Source organism: Poecilia reticulata, linkage group LG11 (assembly GCF_000633615.1).
Source record: "Poecilia reticulata strain Guanapo linkage group LG11, Guppy_female_1.0+MT, whole genome shotgun sequence".
Lineage (NCBI taxonomy): Eukaryota > Metazoa > Chordata > Actinopteri > Cyprinodontiformes > Poeciliidae > Poecilia > Poecilia reticulata.
In genome coordinates this window covers 3,842,245-3,868,772 of record NC_024341.1, presented here as the reverse complement: position 1 = coordinate 3,868,772, position 26,528 = coordinate 3,842,245, and the positions used below count along the sequence as shown (strand labels likewise).

The window sequence follows — 26,528 nt, the reverse complement described above, 5'->3', positions numbered from 1 at the left end:
ATCTTTTGCAGGTGTTTAGAGTTACTTTGTTGATTCAGATGATGAGGTTAACTGCTTGTTCAGAGAACCTTTTCATGATATGCTAATTTTTTGAGACAGGGATTTTGGGTTTTCATGAGCTGTATGCCAAAATCATCAGTATTAAAACAATAAAAGACCTGAAATATTTCAGTTGGTGTGCAATGAATCTAAAATATATGACAGTTTAATTTTTATTATTACATTATGGAAAATAATTAACTTTATCACAATATGCTAATTTTTTTAGAAGGACCTGATATCAATCTATATATAAATATTCACCATTTTGAAAATATTAATACCTCTAACCATGAGATATTTCATCACCTGTACACAATAAGATACAAAAGTAATGTGATACAGTAAGTACAATCTGAAATAATCTCAGCAAATAATATAGCGTAGCTGTTTAAATATAGCTACATTATTTGCTAATTGGTTGTTGTTTAGTGCAACAATCCCAAGCATTGAGCCAAACCTACAATGGAGCAGTTATATGAGCAAAATTTGTGGTCTCTGGATAGCAGAATCTGTGTTCTCTAGATTCAGGCCGCATTTGAGTTTTAAAGAGACAATCACAGCAAAATGTGGTTCGGTTATGTTTCTCAGTGGTGCTGATTACAGATGCACAAGACACCACAAAAATTCTTAAAAGGAAAATAATATTTGTTTAAACAAAAAAAAATGTATCGTTTTCCTATTTTATGTTTTCACATTAAACCCCCCAAAAATATTTTGAGGATTGTGGTTGTTATAGCAAAAATGCTCAAAAAGTTAAAGGGTATGAATAATTTCGTAAGGCACTTTATATGATAAGGTAAGCAAACAGGCAACGTAAAGAGAAGAGACTCGAGCTTCCTTGACCAGCATTGACCCCTTCCGAGACTTTCTGGCTGGGCTTGTTGAGTGACTGATAATAAGATGCTAATGCCTCCGAACAGCACCGCGGACAGCTCCCGGCGTGGCTCCGCCCCTTTTCCACAGGCTGCGTGTTGCCGCCTCCGCCTCACTTCAGCTGCGGACACAACACAGGCAGCTTCAAAGAGCTCGTGGACCTACAGAGGCGAGGAGCGCTGTGATGTGGTGTCACTGGGCTGTGGCGTCTGAGCAACACTTTGATGGAGTAACACCCGCTGCTGCCGGTTAAAACTGATCATTTTTGGGTTTGGAAGAGAACGAGAGCGCGTGCCGCACGCGGAGACTGAAAAAAAAAAAGAAAGAAAGAAAATGCTCTTCTAGCGCGAGCGCTGACGGGTTCGCTTCACATAAATTCAACTTTGGAGCCATTATTTGTTTCCCTTCCTTCTTGTTTCTGCTTTGGAGCCTGGAGCAACTTTTGTTTCCGTCGTGTTTTTACCTGCTGTCCGTTTGACTCGGAGCGTGAAGAGCCGTGGACGAGATGGAGAGCGAGAAGTACTTACCGGAGCTTCAGGCGGAGAAGGACTCGTTGGACCCCTCTTTTCAGCACTCCCTGCGGCTGCTGGAGCAAGGTAAGGGACCAAGGGGGTTAGCAGCTTATCGGGGGGAAAACCGTCTGTGCTGTTATCACAGGGTTCATTTTTAACGATCTTTAAGGGGCCAAATCGTTGTGTTTAAAAATAATATAAAATAAAATATTAATAAAAATAAAAAAATCCATACGTAGAGGTATTCCAAGAATGTTCTGCTTGGTCTCCCTTACACAGCTCGGTAATTAAGCGTCGTGGCTAAAGGTGAAAAAGCTGAAGAAATTACTACACAAAGATTTGAATTACTACTTTAGTAGCCTTTATAGAGGTTGTTGTTTATTCTAATGATGAAAGTTAAACAATGTGACACAAATTGAACGTGTTTTTTCGGTCTATTTAGTTTTTTCCAGGGGTTCCTAGTTTGGAGGAGTACAAGGAATATGATATGTTTTGTTTCCATAAAAAGACCATGGCTGAATACTTGTATTTTGAGATGCTATCTAAAAGTTTCTTCCACTCACTAAAAATGACTGTTTTTAGTCTTGAAAAGTACTTTAATATAATATATATATATATAAAGTATATAGTGCCACGTTTTTCTCCATGCTGTCTTGGAAGATGTTGGAAAAAAAATCCTCTTATTTAAAGCTATGTGTTTTTCCCTTTTTATCTGAAGTCAGACAGGACATTCATGCATTTATGAGAGAAGCAGCAGCTGTAGTTATGTTCACAGATACTCTATTCAATCCACATTCCCGGCCCCTCTGATTCTGAGCTGTTGAAAATTTGCAATCATTTCTTGACAAAAGGCCCTCGTGGAACCCCTCGCATTGCAGTGGGCTGTTACATCACCTAAGTGGATCCTCAAGTACCACTTGTGGGCTTTATCGAGACTAGCAGGCCGCTGGTGGCTCTGGGAGCGACAGAAGAAGGAGTTGTAGTCTGTCAGCAGTCTTGTTGCACTGTAATTAAGTCTCTGAAATCCCCCCCCTACACGCCTCCTGTCGCCGTTATTATTCTGACAGCTGTGTCTCCTCCAGTTCTCACACATGGAGACCTCTGGGGGTCCATAAAAGGGTTCCCCGGGAAAGTCGGGCGTAATTTGAATTTAATGTTGTTTAGTTTCTGGAGTCACAAACAGAATGACTTATCGCCACGTTCCCTTGCCTGATCCTTCAGACCCGAGCCATATGGATGTTCGCCTGGCATCTGTAGCCGATGATCTCTCTTATGATCTTGTTCATTATTGCGATTAATTGATGAGCTGTCGTGTGAAATGTCAGAGAGCTGCCAAAGAGAAAGCCCCGTTCGCTTTGTCGAAGGAGTACAGAGAACATTGTGAAGTAAAGCAATAAAAGAAGTGCATCACACTGTTCAGAGATGAAGCAGCATTATTCAGTTCACATGTGATAAACCTTTTAGTCAAAACCTCTTGGAAGTTCAGTTGTACACCACAAAAACACAAAATCTTATCAAAAAATCTGTTTTTGTTGAGTTTCTACTGCAAATATCTTTGACAAAACTAACGTACAAGTAACTTTTCAGTAAGATATAGGAGCTTGTTCTAAGTCAATAATTCTTCCATAGTGATGAAAAAGTACTAGTTAAACTGGTAGATTTTCTTTTGCTTGTAACATGGGAAAAATGTCTTGCTGTAAGTGTAACAAATAATTTTTTTAATATAGATTCAGGAATTATTGACTTACAATAAGCTTCTATTTCTTGCTTGTAAGTCAGTTTTGTGTTATTTCAAATGTAAGGAGACATTTGCACTAGTAACTAGACAAAAATACTTTAAAAGACTTTGTGTTTTGCAGTGTAGATCCTCGAAACTGACTCATGGAGACTTCTTGGGTGTCCATACCATTATCTAGATGTTAAAATGCTAAATGTTTGTATATTTTACACATACAATGCTTATCAATTTTTTTTCTAAATGTAGGTGTGTGAAAAGAATAATCACTAAAAATAAAGAAATAAAAATAGCACTGTTCTCCAGTACGTGACTGCGAATATAAAAACATCATCATAACTTCAGTCATTAGTTTGATCCATTTTTGCTATCGCAGAATAAACTTTTTACATCTTTTTGCGCAGAAAATGCTTCCAGATTGGGAAAAGGTTATTTTAAAAAACTGTCTAATACAAAATGATCACATAAAAATAGCAAAACTGTGATAAATTGTAGTGATTGACTATTTATAACTTGATGTAACCTTTTATTATAAATTTAAAAAAAAGTATCACTGTTGCTACTATAATAATATCACATAACGCTCTTCACTATTGGTTGACAATTTCACCCATATCAAATGTTTTATTCTTTTCACATTGATACAAAGACACACACAATGAGTGAGGTAACACACATGGATACTTTGAGGGTCATTCTGTTTATTATCTGTTCCTGCTGTACTCACTCCATTTATACATATTTGCAAAGAGCAATTCTGAAGTTCCAAGTGATGAGGTTTAATTCAAAGTGAGTCAGAAATCCAGCAGGTTGTTTTAAACAACACTGTAGTTTAAATAAATAAATAAATAAATAATGTAAAAGTGGTGAAAGATTTAAACAGCACTTCACAAACAGCAGCTAAATACAGATATAGTTCTAAACTAAAGGCGCCTGTTGTGTTGAATGTATTGTAGCAAATCTTCAGCTCACTGCAAAAACACAAAGCTTATCAAGTTTTTTGGGTTTAGTTCCTATTGCAGATATCTTGGTGAACTTGGAACAAGACAAAAATAACTTATTTGTAACTTTCCAGCAAGACACAGGAGCTTGACTTTAGTCAATAATTCCTTATATATTGATGAAAAAGTTCAAGCTCCATTGGCAGATTATTTCACTTATATCATTGGAAAAGTGTCTTATTATAAGTGACATAATCTACTGAAACTAGTACTTTTTCCATTAATATTAAGGAATTGTTCACAACAAGCTCCTGTATCTGGATGAAAAGTTACTGTAAGTTAGTTTTGTCTCATTTCAAGTGTAAGATATTTGTGCAAGAAACTAGACCAAAAATACTTGGTAAGATTTAGTTTTTTCACAATGCCGCCTTGCAGCTTGTTGTCAACGATGGTTCCAAAGCTGCAGGATCTTGAAAAGGAAGTTATTGTTTTTGTTTTCTTCTTTTTTTTTTACAAAGAGAAAATAGGATAATTTCTTTACTTCGCCCAGTTAACTAACACTGTAGAAACAGGTAGAGGAGTGGGGAGTACCGCTGTGGCACGGCCAGTGAAAACTGTTGTTCACGTTCTCTGACATCAAAATAAGCAGGATTCAAACGGCAGCTGCAGACGTTTTATTTCTTTTTATAAATTTAATATAAAAAAATCATATTGGATACAAATATCCAGTCACAGCATCTGTGTAATTTAATAACAAAGATTAAAAAAGAAACCTTGATTAAAAATTTTTAATAAACATGAATGCTTACTCTTAGTGAAAACATTAAATAATTCCAATCGATAAAATTGTATTTTTATTTTTTGGTGGATATATTTCTAATAAACTTGCTTCAATATTTTTAAAGTCTACTGTCCGTCTGAGGATGTGCAGCTAAGGCTGTAAATGTTATAGTGCTTGGTATTATACTAAACAAGTGTTCCCATTCAAATAAGCAACAAACAATCAGAATGTCTATTAAACATCAGTGAAAAGTTTTATTTAACACATAAATCAGAGAAAAATGTAGTTTATAGAGAACTTTTCACATCTTACAAAGGTTTGCATCAACCAGCTGTATTGCACTATAATTAGGTTTTGAAACGGGGACATTTCATTAGAAATTAACTGTACAATCTATTGTTTATCATATTTTTTGGCGTTTGTTGCTGTACACAGTCAAAGTCCTATGAAAACAATTACTTTTTCTAAAATAACATGTGCCCATTAGGACATATGCTGCTTCACTACAACAGTTACATAGAGTAGTTGCAGAACTGGAGCAGGAGAGTGCTGGTGTCCTGTGTTTTACATGTTTCTCTGCTTGGAGGACGACAGGACGACATGAACAGATCATTATTAAACTCCTATAGAACTCATAATAAACTGAGGAGAAAGTCAAATACTTGATAGGTGTGTGAACTCTGCATTTACTGGAACCAACAGAGGAAAAATTGCTCACAGGATGACTCATTCTTATAATGAACATTTTTTCCATGATAATGAAAAAGATAATCAGCCAGGAATACATATAAAAGTGTATAGAAATACAGATGAATTGAAAAAAATCTGAAAAGCATTACATGAAGCTGCTCTAGATTTCAAAGGAATGTCTCTCTTCTCTGTTTGGGTGCATGCTGCAATAACGCCTCTAATGACTGTGTGTGTATAAGTTGCAGATGGGAGTCTTGTTCCAAATGACAAACTATGGGTAATGCATCTTTCAGTAGCTGATTAATTTAGAGTAAAAGTAGATTGATTTCACCCAGAAAACTACATCAAATCACATCGGTATTTGTTATTCAAATCTGGGTTTTAATATGTATGTTTTTGCTAAAAGCTCAAATTATCCTCTGACAGAAACGGTGTTGAAAAAACAGTATCCAACAACTGCTGACAAGCCTCCAGAACAAGAAAAAAAAAGATCAAATACCAGGGAGCAAGTCTGATCCAGAACAAGTGAAGAAAAGAAAAGGAGAGAAGTCATTGCCTTTTTAAATTTAAAATGTTATCCGTGACACATGTTCTTCACGTTTCCCTTCCAATAAAGTTGTTGTTCCCACTGGAGGTTTGGGAAGGGGGGGGATGTTCAGGGCAAACACTTCAGTTGGACGCGGCGTCGAAATTAATCCATGACATTTCCTAAAGTAAGCAGAAGTCAGAAATTTGGCCAAAAAACTGTAAATACCGTTATCGCTCTCTTACACAGCAGATGGAACACGATGCGGCTTAATAGAGCTTCTTCTCCTGCCATCTCGCTGATGAGTTCTGGCCTTGATTATGCAATTGGCTGGGGATGCAAGAAACAGGAGGGGTGGGAGGGGACGGTGGCCCGGTTACTCTGCTAACTTGTGTGCAAATAAGCAAAAGTGAGATTACCCCAGGACTGGAGTCCTGGGGTAATTTTTTTTCTTCCATTCAAGAAAAAAAAAAAAAAAAAAAGAAGAGGAGGATTGAGAAAAGTGAAGCAGGGCATTGTGTTGGGAGCTCGGGGACGAAGCATGCTGCTTTGATAAGTTCGGTGCCGTTCTGAGATCCCCTCTCCCACTTGCGGCGTATCTCTGCTCTGTGACAAGCCTCATAGAGTCGGCAGCAGGCACATGGAGCTGGAGGAAAAAAATCTTAAACTGAAAGAAGAGAGAGCAAAAAAAAAGAAAAAAAAACCTCCGCAGCATACTAATGAAGAGCTTTCAGGTATGAAAAAAAAACAGTGCAGCATAAGGTGCATTAAATTAATTCCTTCCTCCATGCAGGCCTGTAAATAACATTTATATCCCCCGTGTCAACCACTGATGTTCATTTATGACCAAAAAAAAGCTTTTCTCCACTAATCTTGCTGTTGTTGGAGGAAATAAATAAAAACAGGACCTGACCCGCTGCATGCCTTCTTCCCCTAACTGCTAAATAAGGTTGCTGTAGTTTTTTTTTTCGCACTAACTCAAAATAAAGTAAATGCGGCGAGGCACGCTTTCCGATTGTGACAATAAGACCCGCGAGATGTAATGTGGCTAAAAGAACGTCCATTTGCTGACTTTGTGAAATAAGTGCCTGAAGCCGTGTCTGTGCAGAGAGCGTGGCATGCTGTGTTTCAGCAGAGCAGCATCTCTGCATATGTGTGTATGTGTGTGGGGAGGCATTCAGGCAGCTGTAGGTCACCTGCATTCATCTCAGTTGCATGCCTACAATCAGTGTCTAAAGCAGAAAAGATTACATTAGATCAACAACAGTAAGCGCTCAGTTCTGCTAAGAATATATACTGACTGTCATTTGGAGCTGAAACAATCGGATTAAAAGTGATTAATCGACCTAGTAATCGATTAATCGTTAACTTGAGTATATAGACTTAAAACATGCCATTGACACACAGTCAGAGCAGTAATGTAGCTGAGACTACAAAAATATATACACTTTGCATTTAAGATAACCTTAAATTCAGTTCGTCATTTGGGATGAAATGATTAATCAGATTAATTGGTTATTGTCAACTAATTTAGCAATCAATTAATCATTGATTTGCACATACAGTCTGAAACATCTATATGAACAATATATACATTTTGGATTTAAGATGGAAAAAAAAGCCCTTCTGTAAATATGTTCCACCCAGAACTCTAAAGTTTTTGCTTCACCTGAATCAAATTCTGGGGGGAAAAATCTCCTACTAAACACCTTGAAGTATTAATAGCAATCTACAAAAAAATTCTAAAGATTGCAAGAAATGATTCTGTTGCTTTTCTGACAAAAGTAATGGAACATATATGATAATGATATCTGCTATTATACAAAAGGTATGGAATGAACACAAAATATAGTAGTAAGTGCTTTTTTCCCCAGAATGTTTTCTTTCTTTTTGTAATTAACTGTTTGCAGGGGCAGCTGGCCTGCAGGCTGCTGCTTAACAGATATGCTAATTGTAGCTTTCCAAATGTAACTTTAAAATTTTACAAACAGAAGTCTTTCAGCTGGCTGTATATGTATGCCATGTATGAACCCCACCCCCCTCCCCGAAACTTTCTGTTGGCATCTTACTTTACCTCAATCTATAAGAAAGGCATGATGGGAAATTTGAGTAACCATTGAGGAGGACCTGAATTAGAAAATGTGTTTCAATTTTCATAATTTTTCCTTGTTATGTTAGCTGAAAAAAATAAAAATCTGTAATGAAATTACACTATAACTTGTTTTTTGTCCTAAAGTTATTACTTATCCAAAACTTGCATGCCATTCCACAGCTTGTCTTTCCTTCAGGCCTCCAGACTTTGATGCTCCTATTGGAGGTAGATATCTTGTGCCTAACCTTGAGAATGTTACGTAAATAGACAAAAAAACAATCTAAAAATATGAGCTTGGAAAATAAATATTTAAAAAATGGAAACTTTGTCACGACCCTTGCCTCCCTAGTGTCTGCCTTTAGTTTTTAGTGAACCTTCAACAGCTCCTGAAATGTTGATTAATCGGCCATTTGTTGTTGCAGTATTTGGAGACTTCACATCATATTTCTGACATTTCTTTTTGTGTTTTATTCACACACTTTGAATGGTAGACTTTAAATAAATCTTTAAACAGACAACTAATCCAACATTGAAGAGAAAAATAGCTCAAAGTTTGCAGTTTGTCTGAGCTGTTTAGGGAATAAAAAAAGTTTAAATAACCACTGCTCACTCATACCTCTACCTCTTAGTTTCTACTGCATATACTTACTCATACCTCTTACTCATCTGTCCTGTCGCCTCCTCTTCCTCTCAATTTTCCAGGGAATTGTGTATCTGCTGCAGCCTGTTTGATGAAACAAATTTTTAATTCCTAGTAAATGGAAGATTCAGACCTTCTGTTGCGCATTGCTGACACAGATAACCGTTCTAATGTTTCTGTATTTCTGCTGGTCTTCATTAGCTTTGTCTAAAATATATTGAAGAAGGCTCACACAGACCATCTAAACATTATGTAGTACACTATGTAAGGAACATGTGGACCACTCAGATACAGTTTTATTCGTGCTAGCAAACTATGATAATGCATGTTTTTTATTTATTTTTTTTCATTTTGCATCATAGCATCATCAGTGAACAGCTTCTGATTGGTCATAATCAGAAACTGATTATGAGCTTCTGATCCTAAGGTTGAATAAGAAACAGACCTTTATAGTTCAGATTATGGACGTTTCTGTGTTTTAATGCTGCTGTTATGCTGTTGTCTAAAAATGTGCTGAGTGGGCAAATGTGTGTACAAAGGGATGAAGGGTGTAAAATTTACTTTCTGCTGTCATGACTCAATAAATTACCACTGTTGTCATGTTGGTGTTTTCCTTTCCCATTTTTAAAGCTTAATAATCATCTGACTGTTGTTGGCTGGCAGTTCCATGCTTACAGTCTATGGTGGTTGCCAAGTGGACTGGTAATTATTAGCTAACTTTGAATCAGAAAATAGGTCAGGCTGCCATTCAGTTGGAGCCACTGGAAGCATTTAAGTGGAAATACATTTTTCCAGTACATAGTGTCTGCCTAGTGTAGTTTCTGAGTTGCATATAAATTTTTGACATGTCTAAAAAAACATATATTGGATCGCTGTTAAATTGGACCTTAAATTATATATGCTGAGGCCTGTTGCAATAATCACATGTCAAATCAAAACAAGTTCAATTTTCATTTGCATGATTTGTTGCTTTTCTGTTTTCTCTCTTTCTACCAAAAACTGGATAGCAAAAGTCTTCAGTCTGGTGCTTTGGTCTCAACTAACCTCATTTTTTGAAGGATAATTGTCTTTACAGAGACTTCATAATTCATTTATTTTGTTGTTTCAGTTGTTTTGTTTATTTTTGATATTTAAAATGACTCCCAGTTTCAGTATTAAATGTTCATTGGAACTTAAAGTGTATTGATCTTTGAGAATGTGTTCTTGATTTATCGTGCGTTTACCATCATTTTGATTGAAAGTGGTTTCAGAACACCAATATTATTGTTTATTGCAATAACTTCTGGGGCAATTTATCGCCAAGCAAAATTTGTTATGGTGACAGTATCAGATAAACTGAAGTGTTAGTTACCTAAATCTGCTTTCTGTTGTTTGCCATTGAAATACATGTCAGATACGCAAGAGATTTTTGGCTTTCATTTCCATTTTTCTGGATGTGAAAATTAACAGAATAGGATTTGCTCAAACTGCTACAAAACATTAACATTTAAGTGTATTTTTTAAATTTGTTGAAGGAGAATCTCCCTACCAGGTGGCAATGTCAGTTATTGCTCAGCTTTCTTTTTCTCCCCCGAACAGCGAGTGCTGCAGCTACATTCATAATAACCATAAAGAAAAATAGTAAAAGAAAAGTCTATTTGTGGTTATGTTTTTTTTAAAAATTACGACTGGAAACCTTGACCAGCTTCAGTTGCCAGAAAAGCACTTTCCTGTGCTGCATGACTTGTGTTCCTCAACTGCTGACTCAGAAAATAGTAAACACTTGCACAAACTTGAGGTAAAAAAAATGCATTATGTATCATCACAGTCTTAGCAGTGCTTCTTTTTACAAGCAAAAAGTTGTCTTTTAGCTAAAATAAATAAAAAAAGTTTTTTTGTTGTTTAGGAGTTGTGGCCCAGTTTGAACCCTATAAGTGAATTCCAACACGTAAGGCTCCATGTTTTGTGCTTCTTAATTGGATAGTCCACAGCAGGATTCCAGCTGCGTTTGCATTACATAAACAACATGAACTAGTAAAGAAAAAAAACAAATACTTTTCCCCTGCAAAGGTGTAGGTACAAAAACAACCTGATAATGTTTCCATCTCATCAGCGTGTTTACCTATCAGTTTTTGCCCCTATGAGAACAAAGACAGACATTTATGCCATCGAAGCAATGCTTAGCATTGATAATGCTATACCGCTGGGTAAACACACTTTGACTCGGCTCACCATGAGGTGGAGGTTAAAACACACCTACAACCCCGAATCTGTCAGCGGCCGTGACCCGAGTCCCGATTCGACCTGCAGATAAGGTTAACCTGAACCCGCGAGTGAACTGTGAGAGGAGCAGCTTCAGAGGCACACTTTGCATTTAGACAATTAGCGGAGCGCTGCTCAGCGGGGATGGGACTGCTGTGCGGTGTTTGCAGAGCTCTGTCTCCTTCGCAGCAGCTCCCGCTGGATTGCAGGGGTGAAGTGGAGGGCAGCGCTAATGCAGGCAGACTCCAGCTAAAACACCTGACAGATTCCCTTTTTCCAGATACGACAAGCCCTGCAATGGGTCCTTTGATTTCACTGCTAATGCAGGGTGCATGTTCTCGGTCATTATGGCAGCATGAGAGAGCTGGGGAGAAAAGGGCTTCACTCATTCGCCACTCGGATACAGAAGATCTACTTTTTACCGGACTGTTTCTTGGCGCTGTTTGTAACAGGCGGAAACGTTCGATTAAAGATTATGCTGGGGGAATTTTAGAAATAGTCCAAAACAGAAACTTTAATGTATATGGCCATGAAAATTGATTCTGTGAAGTGGGGACAGGTTTTTACAAGATTTTTTTCTTCTTCTTTCTTCCTTTTCACGCATGCATTAGTAAGAGTTGTAAGAGCATGTGTTTGTGAATTAATTATGTAATTTGTTAAATTGACTGAATCAATCAATCAAGTATATTTGTACAGCACATTACAGCAACAAGGCAGTTCAGAGTGCTTCACATCATAAAAACACAAAAATACAAAGTTATGAAAAACACCAGTCAACAACTGAGGCATCATAACATGGAGCAGGTTCAGCGACGGTGTAGTTGATGCTCCCAGTTCAGTGCCTTAACTATAAACCTAGCTTAACCCGTCTATATTGTCAATATTACTGCTGTATTAAAAACTCAATTGATAATAAACAAACAACGCTTAGCCTGGTGGAGGGACAAGTAAAGCCTGGTTGCCTGTCAGGCTTATTATGCTCTGAGGGAAACCCTGTAAACCTAAAAATAAACATTTTGTTTGGTCATAGGCATAAATCCATGTAATATTTGTAAGCTAATCAGTATTGCCCCAAATGAATCATATTTAGCCAATAATGTGATAAAAACATTGCTGTTTTATAGTAGTCTAGTCTTCTCCTAGTTTAGGCCCCATTAGTTGAGGGTTCTGGAAATAATCTGTTCATGTGATGGAGGACTGGACAGGTCATGTAGGTCATGTGGCTGTAATATTCCTGCAGTAAGCAATGGGCTCTATTTATGTTATTTAGGCATCGTAAATATATATTTCTGTTAATTCATATAAATTCCAGGAAATTGATGGGATAACTTTGAGACTGAGGATTCCCAGAGTTTTCCAACCTTACCTGTAGCTAAACTAACATACTGGTTATCAATGAGGTGCTTAAATCTGACATAGTATGACTGTAAACAAACCTTGAATTCTAAGTCCACCCAGATAATAAATAACCGAAATCCAAAATTGTAATGATCTGACAGATCTTCTTTTACACAGCTCTTCCGTTTTCTCTTACACCCTTAAATAATTCTTCTAGATTATTTATTCTTCTCTTATGAATTCCATCTGACAGAGTTATTTCATTCCTACCATTTCAGGTTTTTACTGAAATTGATTTCAGAAGTCAGTCTCACAGATAAATGTATTAAATCAGTGTGATACCTCATAGGTTTTTAAATGTGCTAAATTTTTTAATGATAACTTCCTTTGGATACTAATCCTAACAAAACTGTGAATGAAGCAGCAAATGCAGCTTGTTAAACCAGCAGAAGTCAACAGAGAACCTTGAATGTTATAGTTCTCATTTCCTAAGACTCAAAATCCAATCAGAAAACTTTTACAGGCCTTATGTGTGTTTCATAGAGCCAGTCTATATAATATTGATATTTTTTGAGAAAGCAACTTCCAAATATGGCTTTGACACTCATATTTGATAATTCACCCAACAAAGAGCAGAGAAAGATACATTTTTGTTGCACAATGTCTTGGCAAAGTATTTATACTGCTTAAACTTCATACATTTTGCTTCGTTACGTGTAATAGACAAACCCAAAGTGGTGTGTAGTTTGGAACATGAAGAGATTTCCTTTGTGTAACAAAACATTTTGACAAAAAGTGAATACTTTTGCAAGCCTGTATACCTACAGGTTCATAGCCGTTCAAAGATTGCTGTTCCACTATGGTATTGAACTCGACACCATTGAGTGACTGTATTTTATTTCCATAAATAAACATTCTTCAAAGAAAATTTGTTATCTCCATTGATTGTTGTTGGCGTGTGTGAATCTGATGCAAAATGGCACTCTCTGCATGTCTCTGAGACGCCGCAGGCTCTGAGAGATTGGCAGTTTCTTATGCCCCAGGAAGAAAAACTGGTAGCTCATCTTGTCTGATCCCCTTTCCCCAGTGTAGAGTCCAGTTATTAATTTTTTTTCTTCTGATTACCATCAAAGTATGCATAGCTGGAGATTTTTTACTAGTAGTTCACTTTTAAAGTAGCTGATTGGATGGAAACAATACAGGAAAAGTAAATTATGTGTTTAAATTCATGTCGAGTGGAAAAACAAAAATGCTAATTTTGCCTCACTTCTTCTGGATTTTTAGATTTGATACTGTAGTCCGTATACTTGAGAACAAATGTTTCAGATAGCAGTTCTGCCTGCATGCTTGTGTTGCAAAAACTGAATTATAGTAAAATTAGCATTAAAGACCAAGTTATTCTTTTGTTCCACATCATGAAGACACGGCTACTTCACACAACACTAAAGCATCAGGTCAAGCAAGAAGGACTGACCCAGTTTGGGCATAGTTTAGTACACACACAGACCAGTGATGGGTATGTAAATAATTCACTTTGCAAGGACGTAACATGTTTAGAATCTGGAGAACCTAAATATAGCAATACATTACAGACACTCCACCAAAGTGTCTGAGTTGTGTATACTGGATTTACTCTTGTGGAAATTGTTGCACAGTGGGTGGTTGCCCTCTTACACCAAGAGGTTCCAACACTAAGCCACTGTGACATCTGTAGACCGAACGTGGTGAGCTGTTGCTTTACACTAAAACTGTGCCATGTTTCTATGAAGTATGAAGCAATGTATCTGGTGACTTTCTGTCACTGTCTTGACTGATTGTCAGATTCTCAGTTACACTAAATCCATGAGCAAAATTTCACTCAATAGACGTAGAAAAGGCAACACTAATATCCAGTTAAAATATAAACATAAAATATGTATTTTTAAAAATCCATACATTAGGTTGTGGTTGATCAAATAGGTCCATGGAGTTTGACTTTCAGTATCTTGATTAAGGCTGAGTAACAGGCTATGGAATGGAGTCGGTCTATCAGGCTCCATTTCATTGGAGTGGTTAATCTCCTAGCATTTAGTTTTTCTGTAAATCAGATAATGTCAGAATCCAAGTACCTGCTGTGTGGGGTACCTCAGGGCTCAGTATTTCAGCCTATACTCTTTATTTTGCATCTTTTCCCCTTTGGCCCAATAGTAAGTCAGTTTTCACATGTCTTATCATTTCTATGCTGATGATATTCAGCTATATTGCTCCTTTACCTTCTGAATACCGCAAGTTGTCCGTTTTGATAAACTGCATTAGTAATGTCAAACAGTGGCTCAGTGACGACTTACTGCAGGTTAGTTGTGATGAAACTGAAATGTTAATTATTCCTCCTAACAGTCAAATAACTCAAATCAAGCAGCAACTTTAATTTAGCGTTGTCTTGATTCTCTACTTTTAAAAGGAAGCTGAAGACACATTTGTTCATTTGGCTTCTTATTAATTTTTACTTTGTTTTTGTCTCTTGTATGCTGTTTTATTTCTTCTTCTGTTTTATCTCCTGTGTTTTGATGTTTTGTATTTTGGCCAGCAATCTGTAGTTTCTGACCTGTGAAAGGGGATTACTTACTTACTTGTTTGGTTGGTTACTTAAGTATGGACGCTAGGCTAAAAAAAAATCCAACTTTCTATGCGTTTACTGGGTAAATAAAGACCAAAACTGCCCAATAAAGGTGTCAGTAGACATGAATGTGCTTGGAGGAGTCCTTCCACTTGTGATTCAAATACAGCTGGAGTGATTCTTTGATCCACTTGTGGTAGTAAATCAAAGCTTTCCAGAACTTTGTAAATTGAATCATTTGCATATGTAACACTGGTCTGCCTGAGGACCAAGAACAGCTAAATTGAACTATTCTTTCTGGGTGCCTAAATTCTGTTGTCGTCATTGCCTAACATGCTGAACAGAAGATCACAGGAACTTAAAATGTATGTTTTTACTCAAAGTATTACTAATGAGTTCCTACAAAACGTTTGAACCATATATTTAGATACTCTGTCAAAAAGATCTATTAAATTCTATGAAACATTTCTTGTTTTAAGTTGGCTAGGACTACCAAAGTAATTTCTATTTGTGGAAAATCAGAATAATAACAGAACTATGTCTTAAAACAATTAGACTTTTGTAATTTTCTAATTCACAATAGTTGTGCCAACTGGAGTCACATCTATTGATATATTTTAAGGTGACACCTCAAACACACTGCTTCCTTGTGTCACATTATGGCAAAATCACAAATCAAAAGATCAGGAAGAGAATTGTGGTCTTTCATAAGCCTAGTTAATCCTGTGGTACAATTTTTCAGATAACTAATGGTGGCAATTCATCTGTTCGAGCAATTATACAATTATACATGGTGTTTATACCTTCCCATGGTATAAACACCATGGGAAGGTTCAGGCATCATACCGTTCAGGAAGAAGAGTAGTTCTGTTCTCTATCAACATTAGATCAAACATAAAACGCCATGCTGTTCTTACTACAGGTTACTATTTGCTTTACTGTGCTATTTGCTGCCATCATGGGCTGATTGTCAGTCAGTGAGAGAGTAGCCATTACTCCTAAAGCCACATTAAAAACTCAGTTTCGATTGGTTGTAGGACGTCACATAGCATCTAAAGACATCAGCCCAGACGTAAAGCTTGGGCACAAATGACTGTTCCAAATGGACAATGACTTTAATGATACAACCAAGTAAGTTATGGACTATAAAGTCAATGTTTTGAATCCGAGGTCTCAGTCTCTCAGGAAATGGGTGGACAGAGCTAAATAGCTGCCTGACTCGGTCACACCAGTTCTGTCAGGAATAATGGGCCATCCAGTTTAAAAGACAATTTTCCCAAAAACTAAGAAAATGTAAGTAAACGTCTGACATTCTTTTTCTTTATTCTGGAATTTAGCAAGTAGAAATAATTTTGGTGACCCTAACTAACCTAAAGCATGTGAAGTTTAGAATCATTGTTGTATTCGACAATAGCTGCGTTTCCACTGACCTTAAAATTGTGCAAATTGGAATTACAAAAATGAATTTGCTCAGTGGAAACATGCCAATTTTGGAAAAACTCATGTTTTTCGAGAAAAGGTTTTGGAAGCAAACTTCCACCTCATTGTCTTGTCATGTGATCAATAACGGGATGTTGCTACTTGCAGAAAAGACAATGAAGATGACAGGAAGTGATAGGAGGATGACGGTGCAGCGTGTTTTCCTATGGCTTGTCGCATGAACAAAGTTATTTGTGGGTGGTTTTAGTTACATTTCGTATTTAATAGAAATATCGCAATTGTGAATCTACGTCTTTTCAACATTGGCAAAATACTGACAAAGTTTTAAGCACATTTATAATGGAGTGAGGAGAAAGAATGTCTCTTTTTAACAGTTTATTTGAAAATCCAGTTGCAGCTGCTATCTGCAACCTGAGCTGTTTGCTCCAGCATGTTTTCCTCTATTGATCAGTGCTTCCTCACACCTCTGCCAGTCCTTCTAGCCTCAACCTAAAGCAAAGTGTTTTCTGGGCTCTGCTGCCAAATTTCCGTGTTGAGCGTACAGCTCACTACAAGTGCTGCATTCATATTTCAACACCAGAAGATGTAGGTTTCCTCCTCCTCCTCTTCCTGCATTTAGACACTGCCGACGGCCTGCTTGCTCCCACCCTTCTGCGAAGACGACCATCTATGAGGAGACTCAATTAAAGCGTCCAGCCAGAGCCGCTTTAATAATGCAAACTGCACTTGTTAAGGCAGCAGAACTCTGAAAGTTGATATCCTGCCTCTCCGGTAAAGAGATCATTTAGAGATGTGGTGCATACAAGCTCTTTGATCCACGGTTTAGATTTTTAGATTCTGGTGCTGATGTGTATATTTTCTCTTTTTTTCAAGAAAAAGTTTGCATTTTATGATGCCTTGTAGGGCCATTGTAGATAGAGGGAAAAAAAAGGAATGAACTTCCACCAAAACACTCTAGAAAAAGCTTGAAAATTTCTGAGTTCCAAAAGTTGAAAATGACCAACTTTTGGAAATTTTCTGTTTTAACTTTTGAAACTTATAAAATTTCTCAAAGGTTTTTCTGAAATTATTCTCAAAATTTCATTTTTTTTCCTAGCAAATATTTTGGACTTAAAACGTAGAAATTTACATGTGATTTTCTAAAACATTTCTGAGATTAAGGCTAATTTATGCCGGGTTTTAATCTCTCTACAATGACCCTACAATGACCTGTGATAGCATTTAGGTAAAAACCCAAGAAACATAACCACACAAACCGTTCTCATCTGTAGAAGATGATGGATCAGATGACAGGAGGCCTCGACGTCACCGTCCGCTGAGATGACTTCATCGTTTTACCGGATGATGATGCGCTGCTCAAGATGAGATACGGACAGACTGGGATTACACCAGATTAGTTTGAGAACCTGTGAAAAACACCCGGCTGTGTTCTATGATCTGTCTGTTTGCTCTGGCAGAGAGACAAAGGGAGGGAGGTGTAAAAAAAAAAAAAGGATAGGTGACGGTTGGTAGGAGAGTCTTTCCCTGGGGAAAGGTTATCTTTAAGGGGATTGCACCAAAATCAGGAACAAAAGAGGAAGATTCAACCTTGGGGGGTTGGTGAAGGTAGACTGGGAGTCTTTTTTTCTACGCATTTGAAATATGTTTAATTTCCTCCTGATAAATGGCTTTATGAAAATTCATTTTAGACAAAGCTTTGCTCAATAATTCCTACGAGCCGCTCACGTACACTAACGCCTTTTTATGATCATTTTTTAAAATGAGCGTTTGACCCAGTTCCTTTTTTCATTCCGCACAACACTCCTCATCCGGATTTGACTTTGGAGCCCATTTCTTTATCGACTAGGTCCTTTCCGTGTCCCCCAGCCTCACCTCCATCTGATCCCCCGCCTCTCCTCTCCACCTTCTCCATTTATGTGATTTTGTGTGGCTGGCGGCTCTACAGAGAGGATTGCACTGGATTAGCTTCTCCGCCTTCCCAACTGATCCGATCCATTCTATGTAATCCAACTCAATTTAATTATGTTTATCGTTCCACCTCGCCGGTGCCGAGGAGCAGCGGCACACCTCTTCCCAGATAAGCCCGGGGACCTTGTGCCTCTTTGCTGGCAGTGCGTCTGTCGGCGCCTGTTGCTCTCCAAACAGATGGTGTAAGTCAGCTGCGCTCTCGGTAAATAAGGCGTTAGGTACAATATTATGGTTTGGAGCACCCCTTAAACATCAGCATGACATGATAGAAATATCCAAGGTTAAAGATTTTTTAAAATATTTTTTGTTGCTGGTAGGATTTGTACACTTTAGCAAACTCTCTGTCCCTCGCATTCCTCTAATCTTGGAAGTATTAAAGCGCCCACTTTCTAAGCAGTCTTCTTTCTTACTTCTGTAAGTCTAATCCTAAAAGCATGAGATATCGAACACTTCCAACAAGAGCCTGACATGCTGCGGAGTTGACTGTGTCTGAAAATCCTTTTCTTCCTGAATGCAGCATTAAATATGGCAAGATTAAAGTGGCTGTATTATGTGTTCTCCAGCCATGAAATTAGGTCTCCGTCTCTTTAAGAAACTCCTGCCCTTTCTGAAACTCTGCCTTCCGGAAGTCATCACAACATGGCTCCTCTATTAACCCTTTAACATTTTTACCAGCGTTACACTAAGAAGTAGGTTGAATAATTAGCTCAGTTATTCACAGTTCCCCAGGTGTTTGCTAGTTGCTGCTGGCTAGTCTGAAGGAGCTGAGTGGGAGAATTGGACACCTCCCTGCGAACAAAACAATGCAATCGCATTACCATTCAATCTGACAATTTAGACTATTGAGCAAAAGAAAAATTGGTAAAAAATGTGACTCTCTAGACCAGGGGTGGGCAATCTTGGTCCTTGAGGGTCGGTGTCCTGCAACTCTTAGATGTCTCCCTGGTCCAACACACTTGAATCCAATAGCTGAATCACCTCCCAAGTGCAGTCAAGTTCTCCAGAGTCCTGCTAACGACCTCATTATTTGACTCAGGTGTGTTGAAGTTGAGACACATCTAAAAGTTGCAGGACACCGGCCCTCAAGGCCTGGAGTTGCCCACCCCTGCTCTAGACATACCTCAAAGGGCTTACAGCTGTAACTGCAAAAAAATAAGACTGAAGTAATTATTGATGGAGGCGGACTGAGTAATTATGCGTATCACACTCTGATCAATTTGGATCCTGTCTGCCCTTATCATCCCACCCTCTCCTTTTTTTTTACTTCTGCAAGCCTTGGCACTGGATGTCACTCTCTTCCAGAAAAAGACTAAAACACTTTGAGGACTCCTGTTTGCAGCATTGAATGCAATGTGATTAAATGAATTCACGGTCCTTGGATCTCTGATGGCAGGAATGTAGGTTAGAGTCGCTCCCTGTCCAGACTCCCGACACTCTGTGGTGTCGGTGTAGTTGACCACACTGAAGCAGCAGATGTTCCAGTAAAACTAGCTGAAAGTCTTCCGTCTGGATTGTACTATGACTAAAAACATATCCTTGCCACTTTAGCTATTTTATGCCCAATTTAAATAAATTTCTTTCAAAATGTTCAGTCTTCTCCAAAGGAACCTTGTTATTAGAGCATAACAGGTGCCAAATCTAGTTTTTTTTTTCTCCCTGCATTCCTCTACCTTCGCTTGAAGTATTATTTTGATACAAAGCGAGGAGGCAAAAATGTTCCCAAATGTCATCATTCTTTCATCAGTGCCTGTTAACAGCTTTAATCTTCTCCGGTGGGTTGAGTATTAAATGTCCTGCTCACCTTTTGAAAACACAGCCAGAGAGGGAGGGAGAGACGGGGCTTCGGTGACGTCGGCCATGAATGTTTAATGAGCGAGGGCGCTGGGATATCAGTAGATGAAAGTAAAGTGCATTTTCTGGGTTTTTGGAGCAGGGAAGAGTTATCCTGAGAGTTGGAGGAGAGTCGGATGTTCATTCCCTCCGTCTTGTTGTGGAACGCTCTTTTAAAGCCCAGTTTTGTAGATTTTACAGGACGTCTCCCTCTTGTTTCTTGTCCTTGTTTCTTCTCCTGCCAAAAGCATTGTTGAAAATCACATAAGCTTCATTAACAATTTGTGCCTTCTATTAAAAGGCAGGTTTTGAACCCCTTGGTTTTTTGATGATAACATGCTGTATATGTCGGTAAAGATCCAGCTGGTTGTTAAAGCATTCGTTAAGTCTCATAGCGAAGCCTTAAACATGAGGTCGCACAACAAGCCCCATTATCCTCTCTCTCCTCTGGTAATGAAATCTGTTTTTTTCTCTCTCTTTTTTCCAACACTCACTTATGGCTCCTTCGCCGTGTCATTTGGCAGCACTTCTTGCTAGAGGTTGACCTAGGATTTTGCTGAATGAGAGGCTTGTTAAAGCTTGACCTGGAAGTGGATCTCTCATTTCCCCAGCTTGTTAAATTTCTGTCACTCTCAGCAGCCATCATTAGTACATAGGAGAGGTTTTATTATACTTTCGCTTTTTCAGTAAATACATCTAGCAACAAGAAAACAAAGACTTTCTGGCTCGCTGTGAGGGATGTGAAGCTTCAATAAAAGTAATAGTCTGGGGTTTTTAATTATACAAATCATTAATGAAAAAGGAACAGCTTGTGTGCCAGCAGACATCCCACAACGGTTTCTATTTGTTTAGGACATAATCCAAAAAAAAAACAAAAAAAGAGAGAAACAAAATCTTTAATATTGGAACATAATACTTGGGAAAAAATATAATTACACTAGTTACAGCTAAGTCCCCAAACTTCTTCTAAAAAGTATTTTCTAAAAATAATGTATTTCTCAGCAGTCAGTTGACAGATTTACAATGTGATCGTGTTTTAATAGCTCAGTAGTGAGAAAATGCTGCGGTTTGGCCTTTTACATTTTGTTTCTCTTCACACAGCAGTCACACTAACTGCAGAAGGAGATATCAGTGCAAACACTGACATCTCTTTTTATGGCTAATGAACGTTGGCCAGGATTAGAGTTTATTTAACCCAGAAAAATCAGTTAATAGTTGCCTTTTTTTAGCCCAGAGGTGCTGCTTAAACAGCCTAGAAACTGTTAACAACAGCAACATCACCTTTTGACTCTTTTTAGGCAATTTTGATCTTGAGGAATAGTTTTAAATAGTCATTTTTTCAGCTTTAAAAACATATTTGTCCCTCCTTCACAACTGGTTCCGAGTCTTCTTTTCTGTTATTTGATGTTGAAATAAAAAAAAAAAGAATCGAGAAGATAGGCATGTGGACGTATGACGTTCCGGGACAGTGATAAACTTGAGCTAAATAAAGTTTAGCCGCGTTATATAATTTTCTCGTAAAACAACTCAGCTAATTACTACTTGTGACTAATTTCTGCTAATGATTAATCAAGATAAAGACTCTCATTAGGTCTCAAGTAGGAGTTTAAAAAAACTGCGAAAACACTACAGTCAGCAGATGTGTTTAAAAAGGACTTATTTGAATAGATCTACAGTGCCTCACAGATCTGTTGATTAACCTGAACGAACTGAATGTCAGTTTTTTTATTCCACTTTTATGAAATAGATTTACAAAAAGTGGCACATGGTTGTGAAACAAAAATAAGATGTTAAAATTTACAAGAAAAGCTGGATAAACAAGTTGACTTATGTTAACTTGCAATTTTTTCCAGTCCTTCCTGATGTTGAATATTCCATTTGTCCAGCAGAAATTCTGATCAACTGATGTCCAAAAGTCAAATTGAATTTAACTTTTTTTTTTTTTTTTTTAAACGAAAAGTGAGAAAAAAATCATCTTCCATCTAGTGCTTTTAGTACCCTAACAACCAAAGAAAAACTCACACTTTCTAAAAAATGTGGCAACACTGAAGGTTTGGTCAGGACCTTTGGAATCCTGTAACCCAAATAAATAGAAAAATCTGCACACAGACTTCAGAAATGTAGGCTGCGCTTCACAACTGTGAGCCTTTTGATTGGGGAAAAAACCCATAAAACCAGATATTAAAGCTTTCAGCAGAAAAAAAAAAAAAGAAAATCAATTTGAAGAGTCGAAAGATGCATTTTGATGCATCTCAATTCCTCCCATCCTCAAATTACTTCATGACCACGGTAATGAATACAAGCAGTTATTCAATATGAATGTCCTTTTTACAGTATTTAGTGGTTTCAGAATCAGACAACTGTTTCAGACATAAGGAGCTGCACGCTGTCTGTATCAGTTTCTGAGGAATACTTCGATATTTTCTGAGTCTTGCAATTGGAAATGACTACATTACATGAAATGATTACCTAATTAGACATTTTTTATTGACTTCCTGTTGAGTTTGGCTGTAGCAGAATAATCCTGCTGGCTCTGCAAAGTGACTTTCAGACTGAAAGTACAAACTATCGACAGCCAACTCAGTCCAAAGCTGTAACAGTTGTCAAAATGTTGGTAATTATTCCCACTTTCTCCAAATTGGAGAGCAAAGTTGACGTTGCTGCACCGTTTTTTGGCTAAACTGCCAGAATGGGTGAGCTGCTTGAGACATAACAAGCTATATCAGGGTGAAAACAGAGTTATGCAGCCATTAGATGGGTTTTAACCCTTTCCTAAGATTTCCCAGGAATAATCTGTTCACAAAGTGGACTTTTTAACTTTATTAGGAATTCAACCGAAGGATTTCATTTATCTGCTTGCAAAATGGGATTGTTGTTACATACTTATCTGTTCACAGCAGCAAAAATGTTGCCAAAGAAGTACCTAAACTTTTGCCAATGTTTACTGAAGACTGTGGGGAGCTTGAGCTTAATTAGTTCCTGCGTTGATTGAAAGGAACAGGGAAATGTACCTTGCTAATGAATGGTATTGGCTCACCTATTTTTTGAATCCATTTTATTTGATACTAGTGGCCAATATTCTTGGATTTTTGTAGTCAATGGTATGAGTAAGTCTTTATATTGTTCACTGTTTTAGCCTTGTTGCAGTTTTACCAGTATTATCATATAAAAATGATCAGGTCTGGGAAGTTGGACTTGTTTTGTATTTATGACATGATTTACAGTCACACATTGGTATGTTGAGGTTTTATTTTGGGGAAACACATTCGTGTCACATTTTAGCCAACATTTTTGTCATCAGAGGTGAGTGTTCTGTCAAGATAGTCTAAAGGAGAGGCAAATTAAGTCAAAGATCTTCCTCGACATTCTGATTTTATGAAAAAAGTCTGTCTGTGGCCCGTGTCACATCACTGTCCCACCACTCTTAGTTTCTACTACGCGTCCACACAGACTTATATGCAGAAGTTGCAGAAAATACTCCATAAAAGTCCATTGCAAAGTGTTATGAAATCTTTTTCTAGATTTTCAATGCAATACTAGTGGCCAATATTCTTGGATTGTTGTAGTCAATGGTATGAGTAAGTCTTTATATTGTTCACTGTTTTAGCCTTGTTGCAGTTTTTTTTCATTATAAACGTTTATCTTGAAGAAGAAGATCATTTATCTTCTTCAATTAGAAGAAGATAAATGTCTGGTATCAGTCAGACTCTGATACCAGCCAGAGTCTGACTGGTATCAGACTCTCAAGATAAATGTGCGACAGTTTCGTGTTATTTACACAAATTAACTAAAAGCAACAAAGTGTGATCTAAAGTGAAGCAATATAAAACAAATACAATGTAAGATGTTGATTATTATAGGCAATGTAATCATGTAACTTTTATTTATCTAAACTTTGCTTAAATACATAAGTTTAAGCTAGAATTTAAAGTAATTGCCCATCAAATTTATAAATATATTTACTTATTGAGGAAAGTATTAAACTTCCTAATGCATAGAGTGACAAAAAGCTAATATTAGTTGTTAGGAGTGAATCCCCTCACCAAGCCATGGTGAGGGGATTCACCACGGCTTGGTGAGGTGTCATGGTAACGAGGAGTGTTGGAGAAGAGACTGGACTCTGGTACCTTCTGTAACGTCTCATTGAAACAATTCATGACAGAAAATCTACTGATACCAGTAACTATCCCACGTCTAGCTGCCGGAATCTATTTTTTGACCAACTATCGAGGACACAGCAAACCAATACAGTCGCTATATTTTCAGAACTTTCCCTATAATTTGACTAAACAGCTGAGCCAAAAGCAAGTTCTAGTTGAGTTGTAGGAAGCTAATTCGTTTTGGAAGATTTTCCAGCATTTGATGTGCTGGTGAGTATTTAGAGCTTGTGGATATTGCATTTGGGACTGACTCCAAAAAAAAAAAAAAAAAAGAAGCTAATCCTGAAATGGCACATGTCTCCAAGTGTTGATACTTCTATCTTGTGTAGGGATTAAAAACTTACTAATATATGCATAGCATGATACACGGATATTTTTTATCGCTATAATATTTGGTTTGGCTCAGTCCTGCAAACACATAGCTTGTAGATGATTCACAGTGTTCTGCCACGGAGGCTTCTGTGAGCTAGATCTGCTGTCTGCATAGTTGCGGCTCCTTCATTAGCAACTGGATCACAAACATCACAGCTCAATTCCTCTCTGTCATATTCAATGCACCTCTGACAAAGACGACTGTAATTACAGCGAGCCGGCTGTCCACACAAGAGCCGGCGTGTCGATAGGAGGCTGAAAGAGGTGAATGGATAGAAATCAAGTTTATAGATCTGTGGTTCATGTTTGGCCCGTCCCCTCCTCAGAGGGATTTGGTGGGTTGGGGGACACGGGAGGATTTAATTGCCATCTGACCGGTGCTGGTACAGCGTGAAGATGTGGGGTGTTGATACGAGGAGCAAGGGAGGAGAAAAGGCCGGTTTTCTTTCTCTGTGGTTGTTGTATTGACAGCTCCTCATCCTGGAGGAGCTGATAAGAGTGCCACATCCAGGGAGACACGAGGAAGACTGGATTGCGTTTCAGAGCCAGGAATTGAAGACTTTTTTTTTTCCCATCCCTTTCTCTGTCTGGGTGAGAAGGTGGGTAAGATCCGTCTGCAGTGACAGTCATATCTGACGTTTGAAGGGCACTAAAGTGGGCTAAAACATCACAGCAGAGTCAGAAAATGCTGGCCCAGCGCGCAAATCCTTACGGCATAAATGAAACACCTGCATGCCGGAGGAGCGTCGGATTCAGGATCAATGGAGGGAGAGTGCATTGATTTACAAAACAAAACACAAACAAAGGGGACCTCACTGCATTCTTTGTATTAGGTCACTGTCTCCGATCCGCTTTATTTACCCGACTTCTGTTCAGACACATCTGTGGAAATAAAGGAGGATTTATAGCACCTGCTGGGCGTTCTTTATCATAATTTTCTGTACAGCTCTGAATTGCTGAAATGATTTAGGATGTGTGTACAGAGCCTTACACAATATGGAGTTGGATGATAATTTCATTATCATCCATAAATCTTCATAACAAACCAAGCTTTACATTCAGACTTGATGGTTTTTGATGCCGCCTTTGTAGCTGCACCCTAATCCTCTAATGCACACACAGAGCTGTTTGTAGTCCATTTTGGAATTCATGTCACGTTTATCTTGACAGGCCCTGACCAGTGAATGCGGAAATTCACCTCTTTATCTGTTTCCAGTTAGTAAACACCTCATACCGGCGTGCACAGATGTTGCAGGAACAACACTCCTCAGTGTGGAAGTTCCTACTGTGAGAAAAACACAAAGCTAGCTATTTTCAACATCAGTGGAATGTTTAAAATTTAAACCAATCCATCTTTTCATATGGTAGTTGCTAATGTAAGATGCTAAAGACTGTACAAATTATAAATGTTAAAAAATTTGGTGACTGATAACAGCTCATGGCAGGAAGGCTACAAATATCGTCTGAAATTAGGATTGACAGGACATCAAAGCTCTACAAAAAAGATAGAAAATATCTCAGTGTTGCATCTCAAGTTTCCATCAGTAATAAAAGAAAATTCTATATCTAAGTTATTGGCACTCTGCTTAATTAGCCTTACAAACATCAGAAATGGACATTTCATTTGAAACAAGATTTGAATTTGCTGGCAGTCCAGCAAATTCTTGGACATATTTATGTATCTATTAGTGTATGTGTGTGTGTGTGTGCGCGTGTGTGGGGGTGTGTGTGTGTGTGTGTGTGTGTGTGTG

At 37.9% G+C, this 26,528-nt stretch overlaps 1 protein-coding gene and 1 long non-coding RNA gene across 2 annotated transcripts in view; one reads left to right on the top strand and one right to left on the bottom strand.

The window, feature by feature from the left end:
- Positions 1 to 1,023: 1,023 nt before the first annotated feature.
- khdrbs3 (KH domain containing, RNA binding, signal transduction associated 3) overlaps positions 1,024 to 26,528 on the top strand; it is a 150,247-nt gene continuing 124,742 nt past the window's right edge. The window contains exon 1 of the mRNA XM_008421354.2: positions 1,024 to 1,511. Within this exon, the coding sequence (XP_008419576.1) occupies positions 1,421 to 1,511 (91 nt within the window). The 5' untranslated portion in view covers positions 1,024 to 1,420. The remainder of the gene's footprint in view (positions 1,512 to 26,528) is intronic.
- On the bottom strand, positions 5,036 to 10,475 carry LOC103472011 (uncharacterized). The gene is made up of 4 exons (XR_534784.2): positions 10,361 to 10,475; positions 8,848 to 8,916; positions 8,344 to 8,437; positions 5,036 to 6,767 (listed from the first exon to the last, which is right to left on the bottom strand). It is a non-coding gene; the product is annotated as an uncharacterized LOC103472011 (long non-coding RNA).